The 17,035-nt window shown below is 39.3% G+C and overlaps 1 protein-coding gene across 5 annotated transcripts in view; it reads left to right on the top strand.

Annotated features, from left to right (window-relative positions):
* Window positions 1–2,233: 2,233 nt before the first annotated feature.
* Window positions 2,234–17,035, top strand: part of LOC120798763 (solute carrier family 12 member 7-like) — a 38,957-nt gene continuing 24,155 nt past the window's right edge. Inside the window, exons 1-4 of one of the 5 annotated variants that reach the window (XM_040143371.1) lie at window positions 2,234–2,607; window positions 2,698–2,955; window positions 11,680–11,771; window positions 12,284–12,415. In XM_040143371.1, coding sequence (XP_039999305.1) covers window positions 2,808–2,955; window positions 11,680–11,771; window positions 12,284–12,415 — 372 coding nt within the window. In that variant the 5' untranslated portion in view covers window positions 2,234–2,607; window positions 2,698–2,807. Of the gene's footprint in view, window positions 2,608–2,697; window positions 2,956–11,679; window positions 11,772–12,283; window positions 12,416–16,152; window positions 16,199–16,315; window positions 16,713–17,035 lie in introns of those variants that run through there. The other 4 variants (XM_040143372.1, XM_040143375.1, XM_040143373.1 and 1 more) reach the window with 4 other exon arrangements.

The raw sequence follows: 17,035 nt of genomic DNA, 5'->3' as shown, positions 1-17,035 counted from the left end.
CTAGCTAAAAGCTATTTGCAGTAAACCCCCACTGGTTGCTTACAAACTATAAATATCCTTTCCTGTGAGTTGGACATTGATCTAACATCCCTTCAGGTTATATTTAAAATTAAATTTTAGCCTACAGCACCCTCTCCTGGCATTACATGGGCAGAACTCCTTTGTTGCTGTTGGTATGTAATAGAAAAAATATTTTTAACCTATTTAAAAACTTAAAGATCTGGTTTACATTAATGAAGAGTTTAAATGAAGCACAAAAGGTCAACACGAGTGAAAGGTCCAGGTCCAGCAGTTTTGAAATATAGGCCTGGGAATGAATACTCAGTTTTCAAAGACAACGTCTGGCCAACAACATCTGGGCAGCCTTGTGTTTCAAAGATGAAGAAGATAGGTTTGCTCTATTACAGGTTTTCAGGATTACTGTACTCAACTGGGTTTCGGTTCGTTTAGTTTATGATACAGTTTGAAACTATGACCCAATTCTTGAGTCAAACAAATAGAGACTCACACACACACACACACACACACACACACACACACACACACACACACACACACACACACACACACACACACACAGAGTCTGTGAAGAGACTGGACAACAGCATCAATGACAGTAAATATGCTGTAATGTGACGTGGTACCCATTTTTTAGAAGTATATGGCTCAAAATGGCTCAAAATGGCAAAAATGGCCTGAAGTCCCTTTGGCCCTCCAAGGACAAATCATGACTTTGTAATTCCTTTTGAAAACAAAATTTCATGGTAATGCAATATACAATTGTCATCTTTCATGGCTGTCAGATATCTGTGATGATCAAATAATTTCATTTGGGTTATTGGTATTACCAGTTTATTACCAGTTTAACACCAAAGTAAAACTCGGAACCACAGAAGACATTTTTAACAATTAAGTGATTGTTTAGCATTTTGGGGAAGGTTTAGCCAAACTATTCTAAACTAAGCTAAGCTACAGTTATATGAAATAAGCTAAACTAAGATGAGATATAATAACATAAATTAAGCTAAGGCAAAGGCTTAGCTAAGAAAAGCTAGCTAAGCAGGGAGCAAACTTTTGTTGCCAAATATTTTGTTTGCTAATGGCCACCTCTTTGGGAAAAATTGATATCTCAGTTGTTGAATAAATAACATAATCTTGAATACTTGTTAATAAAACAACTATAAAAGCTCACATTTGGCATCAGGCTAAGGTTAACCACCTGGAAGAAAAGTTGCAGCAGAAAAGTTACTTGTTGATACATGCTGGTACCTTCAGGTATAATATTTTTTTATTTCAAACTTTTGTTATTTTTGCAATTGTGTTCAGTAAAAAGCATTACAATGTAAAAATAAATAAATAAACATACTACAGAGTCATTAGGACATGTACAGGGCTGCATATTGGAACCATTCTATAAAAAGTGGAATTTGCATAGTTTGCTGTGCTGTCACATTCTATGAACCAGCTTAAACTAATATGAAAGTTGTAAAGAAAGACTTGTGACATTATCACACTTTTTGTCAACCACACCTCTATTCTGTTGCATTCTACAGTAAGTTTCAACCTGACAAGAAAAAAAATGCTTTCTCAAATGGAGTCTGCTTATATTTACCATACCACTGTATTGAAGTGTCAAACAGAAATGCTAAAGAAACAATACTAACTGATGAGGACGTTCAACTGATCCATGCCATAATACACATTCATACTACACAATGCTCACTCTTTATAACTTACGCTACTGTATATCCTTCTAAAGGAAGCTTACAATTCATCAACATAGATGTCCCAACTGCTTATGAAAGCCTTGCATAAGAGTGCCAATAAAATGATCATTCCCACAAACTGAAAACAGTTCTTGTTTACCGTCCATTGTTATTCAAAGCTCAGTCCTTTTCCCCTGTGACTGCCCATTGTAATCTATGCTGGTACTCTGAATACAGAGGAAAGGTAGTGTCCAAAGTTTTCAAGGTGTTTCCTTTACTGCCACAATACGTGTACGCATGAGAGCCTGTAGTGCCCTTCTATGAACATCAGCATTTCACAGCATTTCACAGCAGCATTTCACTGCTACCCACAATGCACTGCTGGAAAGGTAACACCCATTTTGCTTACCTGGAGCAAACCACGGACGGAAACTACCAGTCTGAGGGGAGAGGATAAAACATAACCAAAGCCATATGAACGGACAAAAAAAGACCATGTTGAGTTTTTCCATGTTAAATATGAGCCAGTTGATTCTTTTTTTAGTCAAAGTGGATTTTATAGATACTTTGGATACCTTTTTATATACTTTGAAGTTTGTTTGCCTACCTTTTGGCATTACAAAGGTGTAAGTGAGGGAAGTGGGACAGTCAGAGTAGAGGGAGGAGCTGCAGGGTTCACCATGTATGGAATACAGCTCAGTTTATATGGTAAATAGATGGTCACATGGGGCAATGGTTTTGAAGCAGCAGGGAGAAAAGGGAGGGAAAGGAACAAGTAGAGAGTGAGGAGATACTCTGGAGGACTTTGGCCTGCCTCATGTGCAGAACAAGGCACTTTCGCCCTGATTTTAGAGCCCACTGGATCACATTACAAAAAGAGGAGGAAGGAAACAGCAGATTTGTGAGTGCCATGTTATGGTCAAACTGAAACCTTGGCTTTCCTCACCGGGGCCCTGATAAGGCTTTATTTCTTTCATTTGACTCCCTTTAGATACTTTTTTCCTCTTCCCTGCGGGAGTGAAAGTTCAACAGCTAGTGCCGTCTTGGTTGTCGTCACTGGAGACCTCTTCATACTTTCTTAAGCGGAAGTAAAAATCCGGGATGCCCACCAACTTCACTGTAGTCCCAGTGGAGGATGCAGAGAAAGGCAGCCAGAGCGCAGTCGCAGCTGGAGGCAGCAAACCTGTCAATCGGGGCAAACTTTTTGGGGAGGAAGACAATGGGGACAACTTAGAAGGACCTCACTCAGGTAGGAATATACCGTAAGACAAAATATCTACTTCCGCTAGTAGACACGCCTATATGCTCGGGGGGGGGGGGTCAGCTTTTTTATACCTTCTCGGTTTGGGGATCGGGGGAGCTGGAGCCGATCCCAGCATGCCCTGGGATAAGGTTAAGGGTTAAAATGTGTAATTATCATGCATGATTTTATAATTGAACATGTAAAAAGGGAAGCACGCTGACACATACAGCCAGATACAAGTTATGACAAGCTCCTGTTTTACACAACACCTGAACAAACACACACTGAGTTCTGTGTGTCACTGTTCAACCAGCTAGAACTTGCAGGGCAGCTTGATTACTAGTGTAGGGAAGAGGAACTGTGTGTTGTCCTTAATTATGTCAGTGCAGCCCTGGTTGATGGTTGAGCTCTTTGCTTCATCATGGCTACAGTGCAGGGCTGGCTGTTATAAAAGTATAAACCCTAGAATGACAGAGTGAAAGAGACACAGTGAAGTTGTGAAACACAGGCTCAAGTTGTCAGGCTGGCTGGCAAACCAGACAGAAAGGCAGATGTGTTGTAATATTTGAATTTTACACCTTTTAAGACTGATTATTTTACCCTCCAAATCTTTTGCTAATGATTAGCAACTACAGTGCATAATACCTAAAAAGAATTTTAGATGCACACTGCCTTTGGAAAATCATCACAGAATGCACCGAGAAAAAGGGTCGCATCTACCAACAAAATTTCAGCTCTCTGGTCCATTTTAACTTGTTTGCCCGAGAAAATTTAACTTAATGTTGGTTATTCACAGACCATCTTTATTATATGTATCTCTGTTTTGCTAAGTGTCTGTCTGTCTACATTTAATATTTACAGGGAGACCAAGATAATGAATTATTCACATTTAAGACATCTAAAGTTAATAATTATTATTATTGTATTGCACCTGAGTCAAAAGCTGAGAGAAATGGGGAGCTACTGAAATCTGCGAAGCTGGTTACCCTTAGCAGGAGTTTAGCTAGCATTTTCTTCTCATTTATGACTGGATTTAGCCTCTGCGTCATTTCACTATGTGGAAAAACTGAACGAATTACGAAGGCGGCAGTTGATTAAGAAGAATATTTTTCAGTTACAGATAAGAAATAAGGAGCTTTAAAAAAGTAAATCTAGTTTTAGCTTTTGCTAGGCAGAGGTGGGACACAGATTCAAAGAAGGGACAGCACATTTTGTAAACTGAGTAGAAACGTGTTATGACTCAAATCTAAAACCCTGGTTCTTGGCAATAATAAACTAGTTACATTACTTATCCAGTGTAATAAATGAATGTCAAAGTAACTTTACATATATGAAATAATATTAATAAATAGCTCGTATTTGTAACATGGACATTTCAAACTCAATATAGACCAAACACAACTTGAATATTTTGTCTCCAATAGTCCTGCTATCCTTAAACATTGATCTTTCAGTGTAGTGTGTGATACCACTTAACAATTTAACTTTTCAACTGTTACAAAATACAGCTGTAGATGGTGGAGGACGCTGAGCTCCTTAGGTGTAGGAATCTCAGATGGATGTGGGCTTATTCTCCTGCCTCTCTTTATTCTTCTTCCTCAAACTGAGGAAGTGGCATATTCTTTTCCAGACGGAGTGACTCTTTCTCTGTGAGACTTTAGGCTCTGGCACAGGTTCAAGGGCCTGTGAAACAGTGACGAACTCCTTATCCCTCAGTTCTTCCTCCAGCTATTCCTCCTCTCTCTCTGGAGGGCCTGACTGACCTTGTCCTTACCCTGAGCTCGATGGCATGCTCAAGGTTAGTGGTGATCAGTTCCTCCAGTCTTGTTTTCAAGCCGTCCAACTCCTGACAGAAGACATCCTGCTCATCTCTCAGCCCCTGGCTCCCGATCCTCTGTCACCCTTTCAGCGTGAGACTTTTTCTCTGCCTCATGTTTTTGCAGATGGGCGCCTTTTGTTGCTGCTCACCCAGGTCTATTCTCCCGGTCAACTCTCTCTGGAGGTTATTGGTCAGATACTATACCTGCTTCCACAGAGACTTGTTATCTTTTGTCTCTGTCTCCAGCCTGGTAGAGAGCTCACTGACCTCCTCCTCCTGGCAGGCAGTATGTTGCTCTTTACCCTGGAGGTGAGCCTTCAACACTTTGACCTGGGCGCATAGGAACTCGTTTGCTCACTTGCAGTCCTTCAGCTGCTTGGCCAACTGTTTGGACCCTAAAGCTAATAAATTCACGTTTCTGATCAATTTTTGTTCTGCTCCAGGGGCACACACACACCTTCGAAAAGCAAGTTCTCATCTCTCAGCTAGAGCTAATAGCTGAGTGGCCCCTTTCACATAACACATTAACATTTGATCCTGTGTTAATATGAAAAATACTGATCCACTCCAGAGAATAGATTAAACAACTTAGTCAATTTAGTCAAGTATTAACAAGCAGTAAATCAGTATGCTCTTTGTTCAGGCAGCCTCAATGTGAGTTTATAACCTATAGAAACGTTGTGGGCCAGACACTTGGCTCCATTGATCAAGTTGTAACATTTATACAAGTTTTAATTCAACATCGTCAACATGCAGGATGGCTCATTATAATTGTTAGAGCTTCCGTGTGTGCATAAACAATTCAGAAAAACCAGTGAAGTGATAATAGAAAATTATGATTATGATAATGTAGTGTCTAGCCTTCTCTCCTGTATCTAATCTTTCTGCCTGTGTCTATGTGTGTTGGATGGATAAATTGCCTAAAGGTGTGTTAACTGTTACCTTTAGACAGACTGACATGCTTCACTACCTTATACATTTCTTCAGAAGGCAGTGCATTCACTTGCCAATAGGCAGCACCTATTAAATTCCACGCCGCAAATACCACATGCTTCCTTCTAAAGACTGAGCATCAGTCCTAATAACTAAAAACTCAAAAGACCCTGTGACCTTTGTGTACATGTAGTCAGAATTAGAGCATCTAAGATTGGTTCAGTGGAATTAGATAAGGCTGCCCGTGAGCAGTGTATCTGGTTTTAACGTTGTGGCTGATTGATGTATATTTCCTGGAAAAATGTGATCTCGCTGTGTAGGTATCTGGGGTTGTTTTTGACTGAAAAGTGAGTAATGGAAAGTCCTGGAAATGAAAGTAAAAAATCAGAAATTCCCAGAACATTATGCACAATTTTTAACAGAAAAGCAGACAAAAAATACTCCACAAAATAACCTCAGAAAAATGGATTTTGTAAAGGATTGTTCTAAACTGTCATACAGCTGTCTCAGTTGAAGGAATTCTAAAGCTTGTCCCTTTAAAATATAACTCAGTTTGTAGGATGACAGCTTGATTCGTTATCTAACCCTGAGAAGGACAAACTAAGTGATCATGTATGTGTTTATCTCTTATCTCTTGAACATGTTGTTCCCTAAAACTTGAAGTCACTGTACTAGGCTAATTTTGATGGTCAACAGAGATGATAAAGTGGTACTTTGATGTAGTATGGCTCTTCTGTGGAGTTGGAGGATTTATGAGACAACATCGATCTTGCATTTCCCATAATGCAACCCAATGGGGTGCTTTCATTAATGACAGATGACAGATGACCTGATCATCTGGGTTATTTTCTCTGAGGTGAGAAAGCTCCTCCGTAGCCACAGAAGAATTATACAACTGTTTTCACAGGCACACAGTTAAACTGTTCACGATTAGTAAACTGAATTAAGTAAACCGATGTGGTAAATTGGAGTGTCACTTTAAAAAGATGAAAAGACATCCACTGTAAACTAAGATAAAGATGTGGTACATTCCATTGTTGATGTCTTTCCTTGTAAAGGCAGAAGTCACAGAACATTTAGGCCTAGTTGCTCAAAAGGACAAACCCCCATGTACACACACACAGTGCGGATTAGACAAGATGTAATCTGTATAAACAATAACATCTCAGTACCATAATTTTCCAAAGCAGTATCTAGTAACCAGTGTCGTGTTTCATATTGTCCCACTTTCTGCTTGTACTGTAGTGTAATTACTACAGTACAAGTAAGGTTTTGGAAGTCTCGAAGAAATGTTTATTCATTATTATATATTTGACTTTGGGTAAAATTATGTGCAATCCAAAGTTTCTTACATCAAGATCACTGTCTTGGACTGCAATAGCTGTAGCACAATCAGAAAAAGTCCTCCAGCCTAAAAGACCATATAGACTGTTTGTGCCTACCCTATGACACGACCCATAGGAGCGTTTCCTCAGTTAGCAGCCCAGCAGGAGATATGCCACAGATAAACTGTTCAAAACAAATAACTAACCCATGAATGATGTGACGATGCTATAGTGTTCTGGTTTGGCATGGTTAGCTAACGATCTCCGTTAGCATGCACACCTTTCAGGGCCAGGACAGCTGTTTAATCACACTGGGTAATGTGACCAATGAGACAAACCTCCAAAGGTCTGGGTAAAATGTCTTGATTGCGTTTATTAATCAGTTTCATTCCTAGATCATGTCCTTTCCCCATGGCATCTAACATTGAACACTTCAGGCACTTCTAGTAACTATAAAGCAGAAAAAGATGTTAGTCATTATCTGTAGCATTGTTAGCATGTGTTAGGCTGGTAATGTGGGCTAACTGGCAATAGAAGCACTTCTCCCGTGCACTAATTCAAAAGGAAGTTTATTTTTAGCTCAGTCCATTGTGACTTCTGTTTTGTTGGCTTGCCACTTGTGTAATGCCTCAGCAACCTGGTTTGACCTTCACTCACTTGTTGAATTGTATATGGTGTACATGGTTGGGGTAATGGATTGGTCACAGGGTAAATTAGCCCTATGGCCTCTGACTTACTTTATTACTTCAATTAAAGCTATTATAGAACTTAGATTTGCCTCATCAAATCTACAGGCTAATTACCACAGCGTAGTTTTGGCATTGCACTACTCCTACTGATAACTCAAAATGGCAGCAGTAAAACATTCTTTTACTTCAATACCCAGAAGGCCATTAAGGTGTGCTTTGTCAGTAGATTGATAATGCTTACCATATCAACTGGCCGTGCTTCATACCAAACGAAACCGAAAAAACACAGGAGAAACTAACAGAACTTTTATGACTCAGCTTTCTCTAGAAGACAGACACCTTCTGCGCTGTTTAGCAGACAGCTGGATCTTACTATTTAGTTAGATTTTTTTCACATCATGTTGGAAGAAAGATGTGTATATACAGATTTCTTCTGGGTAAAAAGGATCACGCTGCAGGATTGAAAGTAGGAGGGAACATTCAATTATAAAATACCCTTCAAATTCATCAAATTCATCTAGTGTCTTGCATTCACGTGTGTTAATCATTGAGCGGCATGTTAAACAATTCTGTTTTAGTACATATTATGATGTACTTGAGGAACTGAGCCTCCACGACACTGTGCTGTTGTACATGAAGAAATATGGACATCTGCTGGTTAACACAATTACTGCCTTGGAAGCTTTTTTGAATTTTGGATTTCATGCAAACAAATGAAAGAACTGTGTGCGACTCTTGAAAGAGGTATTCCCATTGTTAACGTCTATGCTAAAAGGCTTTCTATGTCACCCTTGAGATGTGTGTGTTCTTGTGTGTATTATAAATGCTTTTTTCTAGATTTCACACTTCATAATTCTCTGTGCCATCTTCCATCTTTTTTCTTCTCGTAAAGATTGCAGTAACAGTTGCCAGTAGGATCAGAGTGAAATTGCGCTTAGTACATAGGCTTGGGTCAGCATTAGAGTTTGTTAATGTAAAGTCATGGTTAGGTAGTTAGTGTAGAAGGTCAAGGTTGGTGTTAGGGAATGAATGTTCAATGAAGGTCAACACACGTACAGTAATACATGTTTGTGTTTTTGTCTGAGACCAGCAGACAGCCCAGCAATACTGTGACATTGTTACAAGGGACCATGGTAAAGGACTGAGCTGTCACTGTATGTGTGCTTTACTGTTTGCTTCCGCACATTGCTAAATAAGAGAACACAGAGTTTACTGGAAAAAAGAAGAAGGAGAGGAGGGAGAGCCTGACCAGAGGAGAGAGACAGGACAACCAGCAAAGGTTCATACAGCCAGGCGGTGTGTGTGTGTCAAAGCTGTGGGCGAGTGTGTCAGACTGACAAACAGGGCTTCATATTGGACAAACATCCTCAGGAGACCTCAAGACCTTCAGCCCTTTATGCCAGCAGTCAGCCTACAATTGACCACAGGGCTAAAACATCTATTTTAGCACGTGTATAATTACTATGTTACTGTTGTTTTCACACCATGTCCTGAGTCCTGGTGGGTTTACATCACTGAGCTGAACATTCAATGGTAAATATATAATCTGCCAGAGCTGAGCTGATGTTGCCGATGTATTTGTTTATTGTTTATGTCTATTGTTCCACCAGTATGTTCTTCAGTGTGTAGTTCAGGAAACAGTCATATATTCATTTGAAAATGTCCACCTCCCTCTGTCAGTGGAAAACAATGTATTTCAGAGACCTGCAGGGGGACAGGTGTGGGAGAAAATAGGATTTTGTCTGAATGTGCAGATCAGGAATCACAAATTATACTGCTGTACTCCTGACACTGTAATTGGACATATGTCTTTTTTTTTTAGACTAAATGTACTTACATTATGCTGTGCATCAAGCTATTTGTGAGTAATCAGTCATCCATTCCCTATGAAAAGGAGGGTAGACATGTTGTCCCACTTACCTATTTCCAGTGTTCAGTCTCTTACGTCATTCATATTCCCATAGAAATTTAATCAGCAGCTTAGGATAGATACAAAGTGACTGCAGAATGCTGCTTAACTGCTGCACACTGGGTGATAGATTTTCCAGAAGGATCGTTTCAGTTTGTTTAAAGGACAGAGGATATGGCTCAGAGCTCTGACAGTGGTTTACCCGCTGTGGGCATAAATGTAAGAAAAACCAGTTGTCATGCTCAAATAATCTCCCCTGCTCATCATTGCATGCTACATTTTGTTACTATCTTCAACATGTCATGTGCATCCACAGTACACTGTTTTTCTTATTAACGGCTTTTCAGTGATCTCTGAACCATGCTTAAGCCTTGCGTTGTTCAAGGCGAAAGAGATGAGCAAACAGTGTGATCTAGTGTGATAATATACCATATCTAATAGGCTGAGACATTGCATGACAACCGGGGGCAAGACAAACCAAACTGAGAAGCAGTTTGAAAAGCATGTCTAATTGTTACTCTATGCTGTGTTGTCTTTTTAAGAGTATACAAGAGCTGATTTTAGCAAAAGGCCAAACTGTGGGTAAAACCTTAATTTGTCTGTCAGCAACTAAAACCTTTGTCCCTTGATTCTCTAGAAACAGTGCTGAACCCTCTTATCCCAAAGGTTTAGACGAAGCAGCTTTATAAAATGTGGTCTGGATTATGGAGCGCTCTAAATCCATTCTGTCGATCACGCTGATACAGGGGTAGCCAGGTGTTGCATGGTTCACTGGTCCCAAATCTCACGCTGCTTTTACACAGACAAAAACAAACCATCCTAAAAAATATAAATGATTAACACAGGCAAGTAACATGGTATCCTTTGACAGTACCCATATGAATTTTCAAATTAGTGGCCCGCTTTAGCCAAAAGGACTTCCTAATTAGAAAGATGTAAAGTGTCCGGTGTCTGACAATGCCTCTTACAAAGTAAATATGCTGTTATTTCTTTTTATCTTTACCGTTATGAAACTGTTTAACTGTTTAATTTGTAATTAATTCAGTGGACAGGTCTCCATAAGTGTTCATCCACACAGCAGCATGTCAAAAATATGGCTAGTAATCAGCACGGACAATTCACCAGATATCAATGTTTGTTCTAACTTTTCTTAAAACTGACTAATTTGTCAACTAAAAATATATAATGACATTTTTATTCATTAAGATTTTTTTAAAATGAATCATTGAACTCAAAAGTCTAAATGTATTTACTGATAACAGCAACATTGCTTTTGAAAACAGAAAAATTTCAAATCATGTCTGAGAGAAGCTAACGAATGACAGCTGACTAGCTAATGACAATTGTAACATTAGCTTCATAGAAGGTTCTGCTTCGCAGCTCTTGGGTCTTTAGTTATTTGGTTCAGTTTCCTTAATTGACAACATCATGTGATGTGTTTGTAACAGATAGTTTCCAACTAGCTTGTTAATGTTCATTATTCACCTGCTGCCAGTCATTTGTATTCAAAATATTATCTAATTGCCTCGCTAACTGCTAACTAGCATTGCCTGTCTGAAAATAATGTGCCAGGATCAGCCAATAACAGATCATGCCATTTTAGACTCAGCACACTGTTGGTCTTTCTGAACTACCCAAAAACATGACACAGCCTCCTTTTCTTTGTTTTTTTCCCTACAAAACTATCTTTGTTTGACACCAGCTAGCTGAACTTGACACTTCCACAATAAGATTTTGGTCAGTGAGGAAATTTCTGTGTTTTCAGCCAGTGGATTTGGCACTTTCTTATTCTACTTTGAAGATCCCCAGTTTGAATAACCAGTAGAGGGATGTGTGTATTGTTATCACCCTTAAATATGCTGTCCACTAACACTTACTACGACACTACTAGGACTACTACTAGTCATTGCTAAAGTACAACGTGTGCTGTGAAAGCTGTAACAGATACTACACAAGAACAGTTCCTGGTGATCCTGCTGCCTCTGCTGTCTTTAAGCTGCTCTGTCAGTAGTGTGCATCTTCCAATATGGTTATTTTTCCTATGAATCCCACTAGGAGATGACAGTCAAAGAGAATCCAGTCCATTCATCAACTCTGAAAGTGACAGAGAACACTATTATGAAGGCAAGAACATGGCCCTGTTTGAGGTAAGACTAAAATAATGTTTCGCCAGATGCGCTCTGTTTATGATTGTTAAAACATTTGATGCACATATAAAAAAATCTGTATTGTTCCTTCGACTGATACATTTAAAGCAAATTCATGTTGCGTATGATCTATGGTACAGGAAGACTAATCACTGCATTTTGCGAAATGAATAACTAATAACAGGTAAACTATTTAAAGTGCCTGACACAAAAGTTAAAGATCAGAAGGTTGCTGGTTTCAAACCTCCAGATATATATATATATATACAGTAGGTAATGATAATAATAATAATAATAATAATGATAATAATAATAATTTTTATTCATAGAGCACCTTTCAAAACCAAAGTTAGAAAGTGCTGCACACAAGGCTGGATATGTAACTCAACAAATAATCATAACAAGACATCATTTAACTTCACAGTAGAACAGGTAAAACTAATTCTAGTAATGTAAGATAAAAGAAAATAAAAAGACGATGTTGTCATTTATTTTCCTTTGCTTCTCTGCAGGAGGAAATGGACAGTAACCCTATGGTATCGTCTCTTCTCAACAAGCTGGCCAACTACACCAACCTGACCCAGGGTGTTCGTGAGCACGAGGAGGCCGAGAACGAGGAGGGGGTCAGGAGGGTCCCTGTCATGGTACTGACTTCTTTTGTTAGCCAGGGGAGATTTTGATGATGTTTACAGTTTTGAGCCTACAGGATCAGGTTTTATAGTGTTTGAAGGACTCTTAAGACCAGAAAATGAAGTCCTGCACTGTCACTGAACTCCTGCGAGTGCACAGTTTTGCTAGTGTTGAGTCCATCCTTCAAAACATCAGAACTCGCGCATTAGTTTAGTGAAGTATGCAGGACTCAAAAAGTTAAATTCACATCTATTTATTAAAATACAGCAGTGTCTTAAAGATTGAGGTTGCTTACAGAGCTCTGGACCAGACTATGCATCCCTGACAAGCATACAGCATTCACATCAGTTCACGAAGTCTGAGTGTCTATTCTCTCCCTGGTCCAGTAGATATTAGGTTTAAACATAGTAAATAACATTGTCGGCACGGTCATCTTCTTATTGGCTGAGACCTAAGTCCCTCCTCAGGTATGTGCCTCCCTTGTACGGACATTTCACTCTGGACATGATTGACTCTCCCTATTTAACGACTTATCTGTAGAAAAAGACAAGACAAACCACAGCACCCAAGGACAGTTTTTCAAATTGTCATGCCGTTTCCATATAAGGGGTTGTTTTTCACATATAGACAACCATATATCTTTGGGTGCATTCTTTGCAGAATAACACCTCTGTTTAGTGCAAGCACCTGAGTTTAATAAGCACCATAAGCTGCTTTCTTTTGGTCTCATAGTAAGATAATATATAAAAACACATAAAAATAACCCTTCACTACCTAGACTGTATTGGGACCTTTCATACTCACCCAAAGCGAATTTAAAGATTCCAGGTGTGTCTCTATTCCACTTCTTTTTTAATTGTCTTTGTTTAGATGTGCATATAAGTATCACAATCTCTCTGAACTCTCACACTCTCTTTTGTTCACCTGCTTCTTTTTTAAAATATTATCTTATTAAATTATTAAAAATATTATATTATTTTAAAATCAAAAAGTTTATTAATTAGGTAATTTCAGGGATGAAAAATGCCTTGATAATAAATGGCAGGGTTTGACCTAATATATGCTGCAGCAAAAAGAATTTCTGCTTTGCAGTTTTGCAATCTATCCAGAAGTAAATAGTTTAAATACACTGTAGACTTTGATATTTGGGATGATATCACGAGGAGATACAGCGGTTCATAAACATATCTAAAGAATGGACTGTATTGTGAGAAACAGACGTGCCGTTCTGCAAAAGTCTTTCATCTTATGAGATTTATTTTGAACTAATTTGTAGATTTTCAAGTTTTGTTGCCTGCAGTACAAAACAGATACAATGAACTGCCAGCTGCTGAGGCTGAGGCTCCAGAATATCTCGTACTTTTGGAGACTGTGCGTGTATGGCAAATACATACCATATTGCATGTGATGACATGACCGTTTCCTCTAAGAAACATCTTAAAATGAGTGAAAAACATGAGGAAGTTCTTTGCGATGTGCAGTATCTAAAGTTTTATCTTTGAGCGTTTCCAATACACTTATATTTTTTATTTACTTTCTCTTCACAGATTTGTTCCTCTGTGATTATTTTCTTGCCTTGTATAACATCACGCTTTGTGATATAGTTCCACAATTTTTGTTTAAATTAAACAAGGACTCCAAAGATAAACTGTTTACTTTTACCATGAATTTGAAAGTGTTTACATCCACATTAGATTAACGGTGTAGGAAACGGTAACGGTGTAAGGCCTTCTTATGCATACAATTTTAGGGAATAGAATGTAATTGGACAAGTTAGCATCCATATACTGACGCAGATACAATCAGACACCCTAAAGCTAAAAGTAAACACTTTAACGTGTTTCTTTTCAAATATACTGAAGTACAAGGCCAAAACAGTTAAAAACTATAAAATATAACTGTCCCAATAAATCCTGACAGCCCTGTGATTTAAAAACAAATAACAATGAAGATTTCATCACATCTTCACTAGATTTGCCTTAAAAGTTCCTTGCATAAAAGGGCTTTTAAACTCAATTCACTGCTCTTTTCAGAACTTGTAATTTGCACCGTGCAGGATTCAGCGTCTGATCCTTGACCTGTGAAGGATGGAAACAGGGATGCAACTCTCAATTTTCAACAATTTGTTTACAGATTGTTTTGTCAATTAATTGATCCGTTGTTTAATCTTTTGCCTAAATTTGGAGGACACGACCGGCGTAGCCTTTGTGGCCCTCAGTCTCCCGTAATCCATTGTGTACCGTTGTTTAATCGGGAGTCCGACTGAAAAAGTGGGGAAAATATTATATGTAAACATCCTGTTTACCAGACTTTTGTTCAGGTCATATCAGTTCATATCAGTTATTTGTACAAGTATGGCATGAGCAAGACCACGGAAGAAAGCCACTGCAGGGCGTAACTCATGGAAAGCCACCAGACCAAAGCTCTATCTTTGTATGTTCTAATGCCATACTATGTACTAATAGTAGGCAGTATGTCCAATATACTAATTGTCATAGTAGGCTAGTTTGCACGTAGTATAGAAAAAAGCAATGTAATTTGCTTTTGTATTAACAGGAAAGGACTGACAGCCACCCATTTATTCTAATTTTTTGCAGCTGTGAGCAGCCCCCCATTTCCTTTGTGTGAATTAGCACTCAGTGTGGAATTTACCATTTTAAAACAGGACATCATTTTACAATTAACGCATTACACTATTAGCCAGTTGTCCACCTCATGTTCCACATCACAACTTGTGTCTCATTTAGAGAGGGAGTGCAGGATCATCCTGGCCTTCAGGCCCCAGAACACGCATTCGGAGTCCATGTCCCTCAGAGGATCCTGTCCCTGGTAGACACCTGATCTGTTCTTTTTGTTCAGTCATTTGTCTGTTGGCAGGCCCTCCGAATATTTCTGCTCTCTCACTCACTTTTGCGCTGCTGATCAGCTCTAAACTTGAGTGTTGAGTTTTGTTTCCAGTTAGCTAATGGAACTGAGACCAAGCTGGGGAAGTGGACCTGGGGTCAGAGGGTAAGAGGGTAAAACAGAGGACAGAGGTAGTTTGAGGCCGAAAGTGAGAGGTAAAACATTATGACCTTTAAAACTCTATTCATCTTGTGCAAAGAGCTGGAACAGCAGTGTATGTCTGCAAAGTACTATTTCAGTGTCATTTGAGCTTATTGTTCTTGTCATTGAATCACTTGAGGGCCATGTGACACAACTGAGGATCTTTCATAAAGCAGTGTGGGCAGCCCATTAAACTTTAAACACCCAACAAACACAGAACACATTAGCAGCTAAACCAGACATACATGAACTAATTAATAACATATTGTCCTCTGTGGGCCAAGATAACACTAGTGCTGCTCACACATCACTGTTACTCAAACAACCAGGTATTGTTTCTTTGAGAGTACCTTGATAACTGTAGCTGTTATCAACATTTTAGCGAAGTCACAAGATCAATTACCTGTCCTTTGTGCTTAGTGAGCCCTGTGTGTAGTGTAAACAGCCCGCCTGGCGTGGGAAAGAGATCTGAAATCTCAAATACCTGACTAGTTGGATTCATATAAGGTCAAGTTTCTCTTGCTCAAATACAGAGCGCGGCTTTGAACTGTGACCTCTGAGTGGCAGAGACCCTCTCCTATGCCAGTCACCTTCATACGCTGGCTGGCTAAATTTAAAAACAGGGATTCTGCTTGGCCAGGAAACGTCCCCGCAGCACTAGACATCCAGGCACCGAGAACTGGAGGCTGTCTTCAGGCGCCAGCTGGAGGCGGAGAGTGGAGGTGGTTCCTGGCGCTCCTACTCTCAGTCAGGTTAGCAGGGTCAGATGATGTATGGCTGACACACAAAGAGAAAGACCGTGTGTTGATATGTATATAAGGCCACTCTTGATGGTCTTTTTTTTTGTACCTAGAACAGACAGTAGGGATTTAAATGTGTGAAATCATATAAAATCAAAGAGAATATGCTGCAGTTTTACTGACAGTGAACACACAGAGTCTTTGGCCGTAAGACAGTAGGGCCTTGGACTGTTGTGTGTAGAAGCATTGATGACTAACACCTCCCCTCCCCCCCACCGGAATGAGAGCTGTGTTTTTTTCTTTAAGAGTGCACAGAGCAATATCTGAGGCTTGAGACTAGAAAGAGCAGGACAGACAATACAGCGCGAGTGAGGGGGAGTAAAACAGAAGAAGAGAAAGACAGGGAAGCAGCAAGGAGAAGATGTGGGAGATTTGGAAATCCACATCAGGCGCTTCGCAGCATTTAAGAAGACAACTGAGTGCAGTGGAGACAGCCCAGGACAAAGTGTTTGTAACTAGAAAAATGGTATGTACACTCTGGATTTTGGGGAGAGAAGTAAAAGAGGAATGTATGTGTGTGTGTTTATGCAGTGTGATGCATACTGTAATTATTGTAGAAGACAGCTATAATACTAATGAAACTGTAGGAGCTTAAGCACAATAATGTCACTTTGCGCCCAAAGCTGTTTCATGGGTGATAGACACTACTTTACCTTTTACTTTTTACTTTTACTTACCGTTTACTTTGATTTATTCATAAATCTTTTCCTCTTGCTTTCGGAAATAAGATAAAATGATCAAAGTTATTTTTCCACAGTGTCAGAGACACCGGATATTAACATGTTCTGC

The sequence above is a fragment of the Xiphias gladius genome, chromosome 14 (genome assembly GCF_016859285.1).
Source record: "Xiphias gladius isolate SHS-SW01 ecotype Sanya breed wild chromosome 14, ASM1685928v1, whole genome shotgun sequence".
In the NCBI taxonomy this organism is placed as follows: domain Eukaryota; kingdom Metazoa; phylum Chordata; class Actinopteri; order Istiophoriformes; family Xiphiidae; genus Xiphias; species Xiphias gladius.
This window is presented reverse-complemented; position numbering and strand designations above follow the sequence as displayed.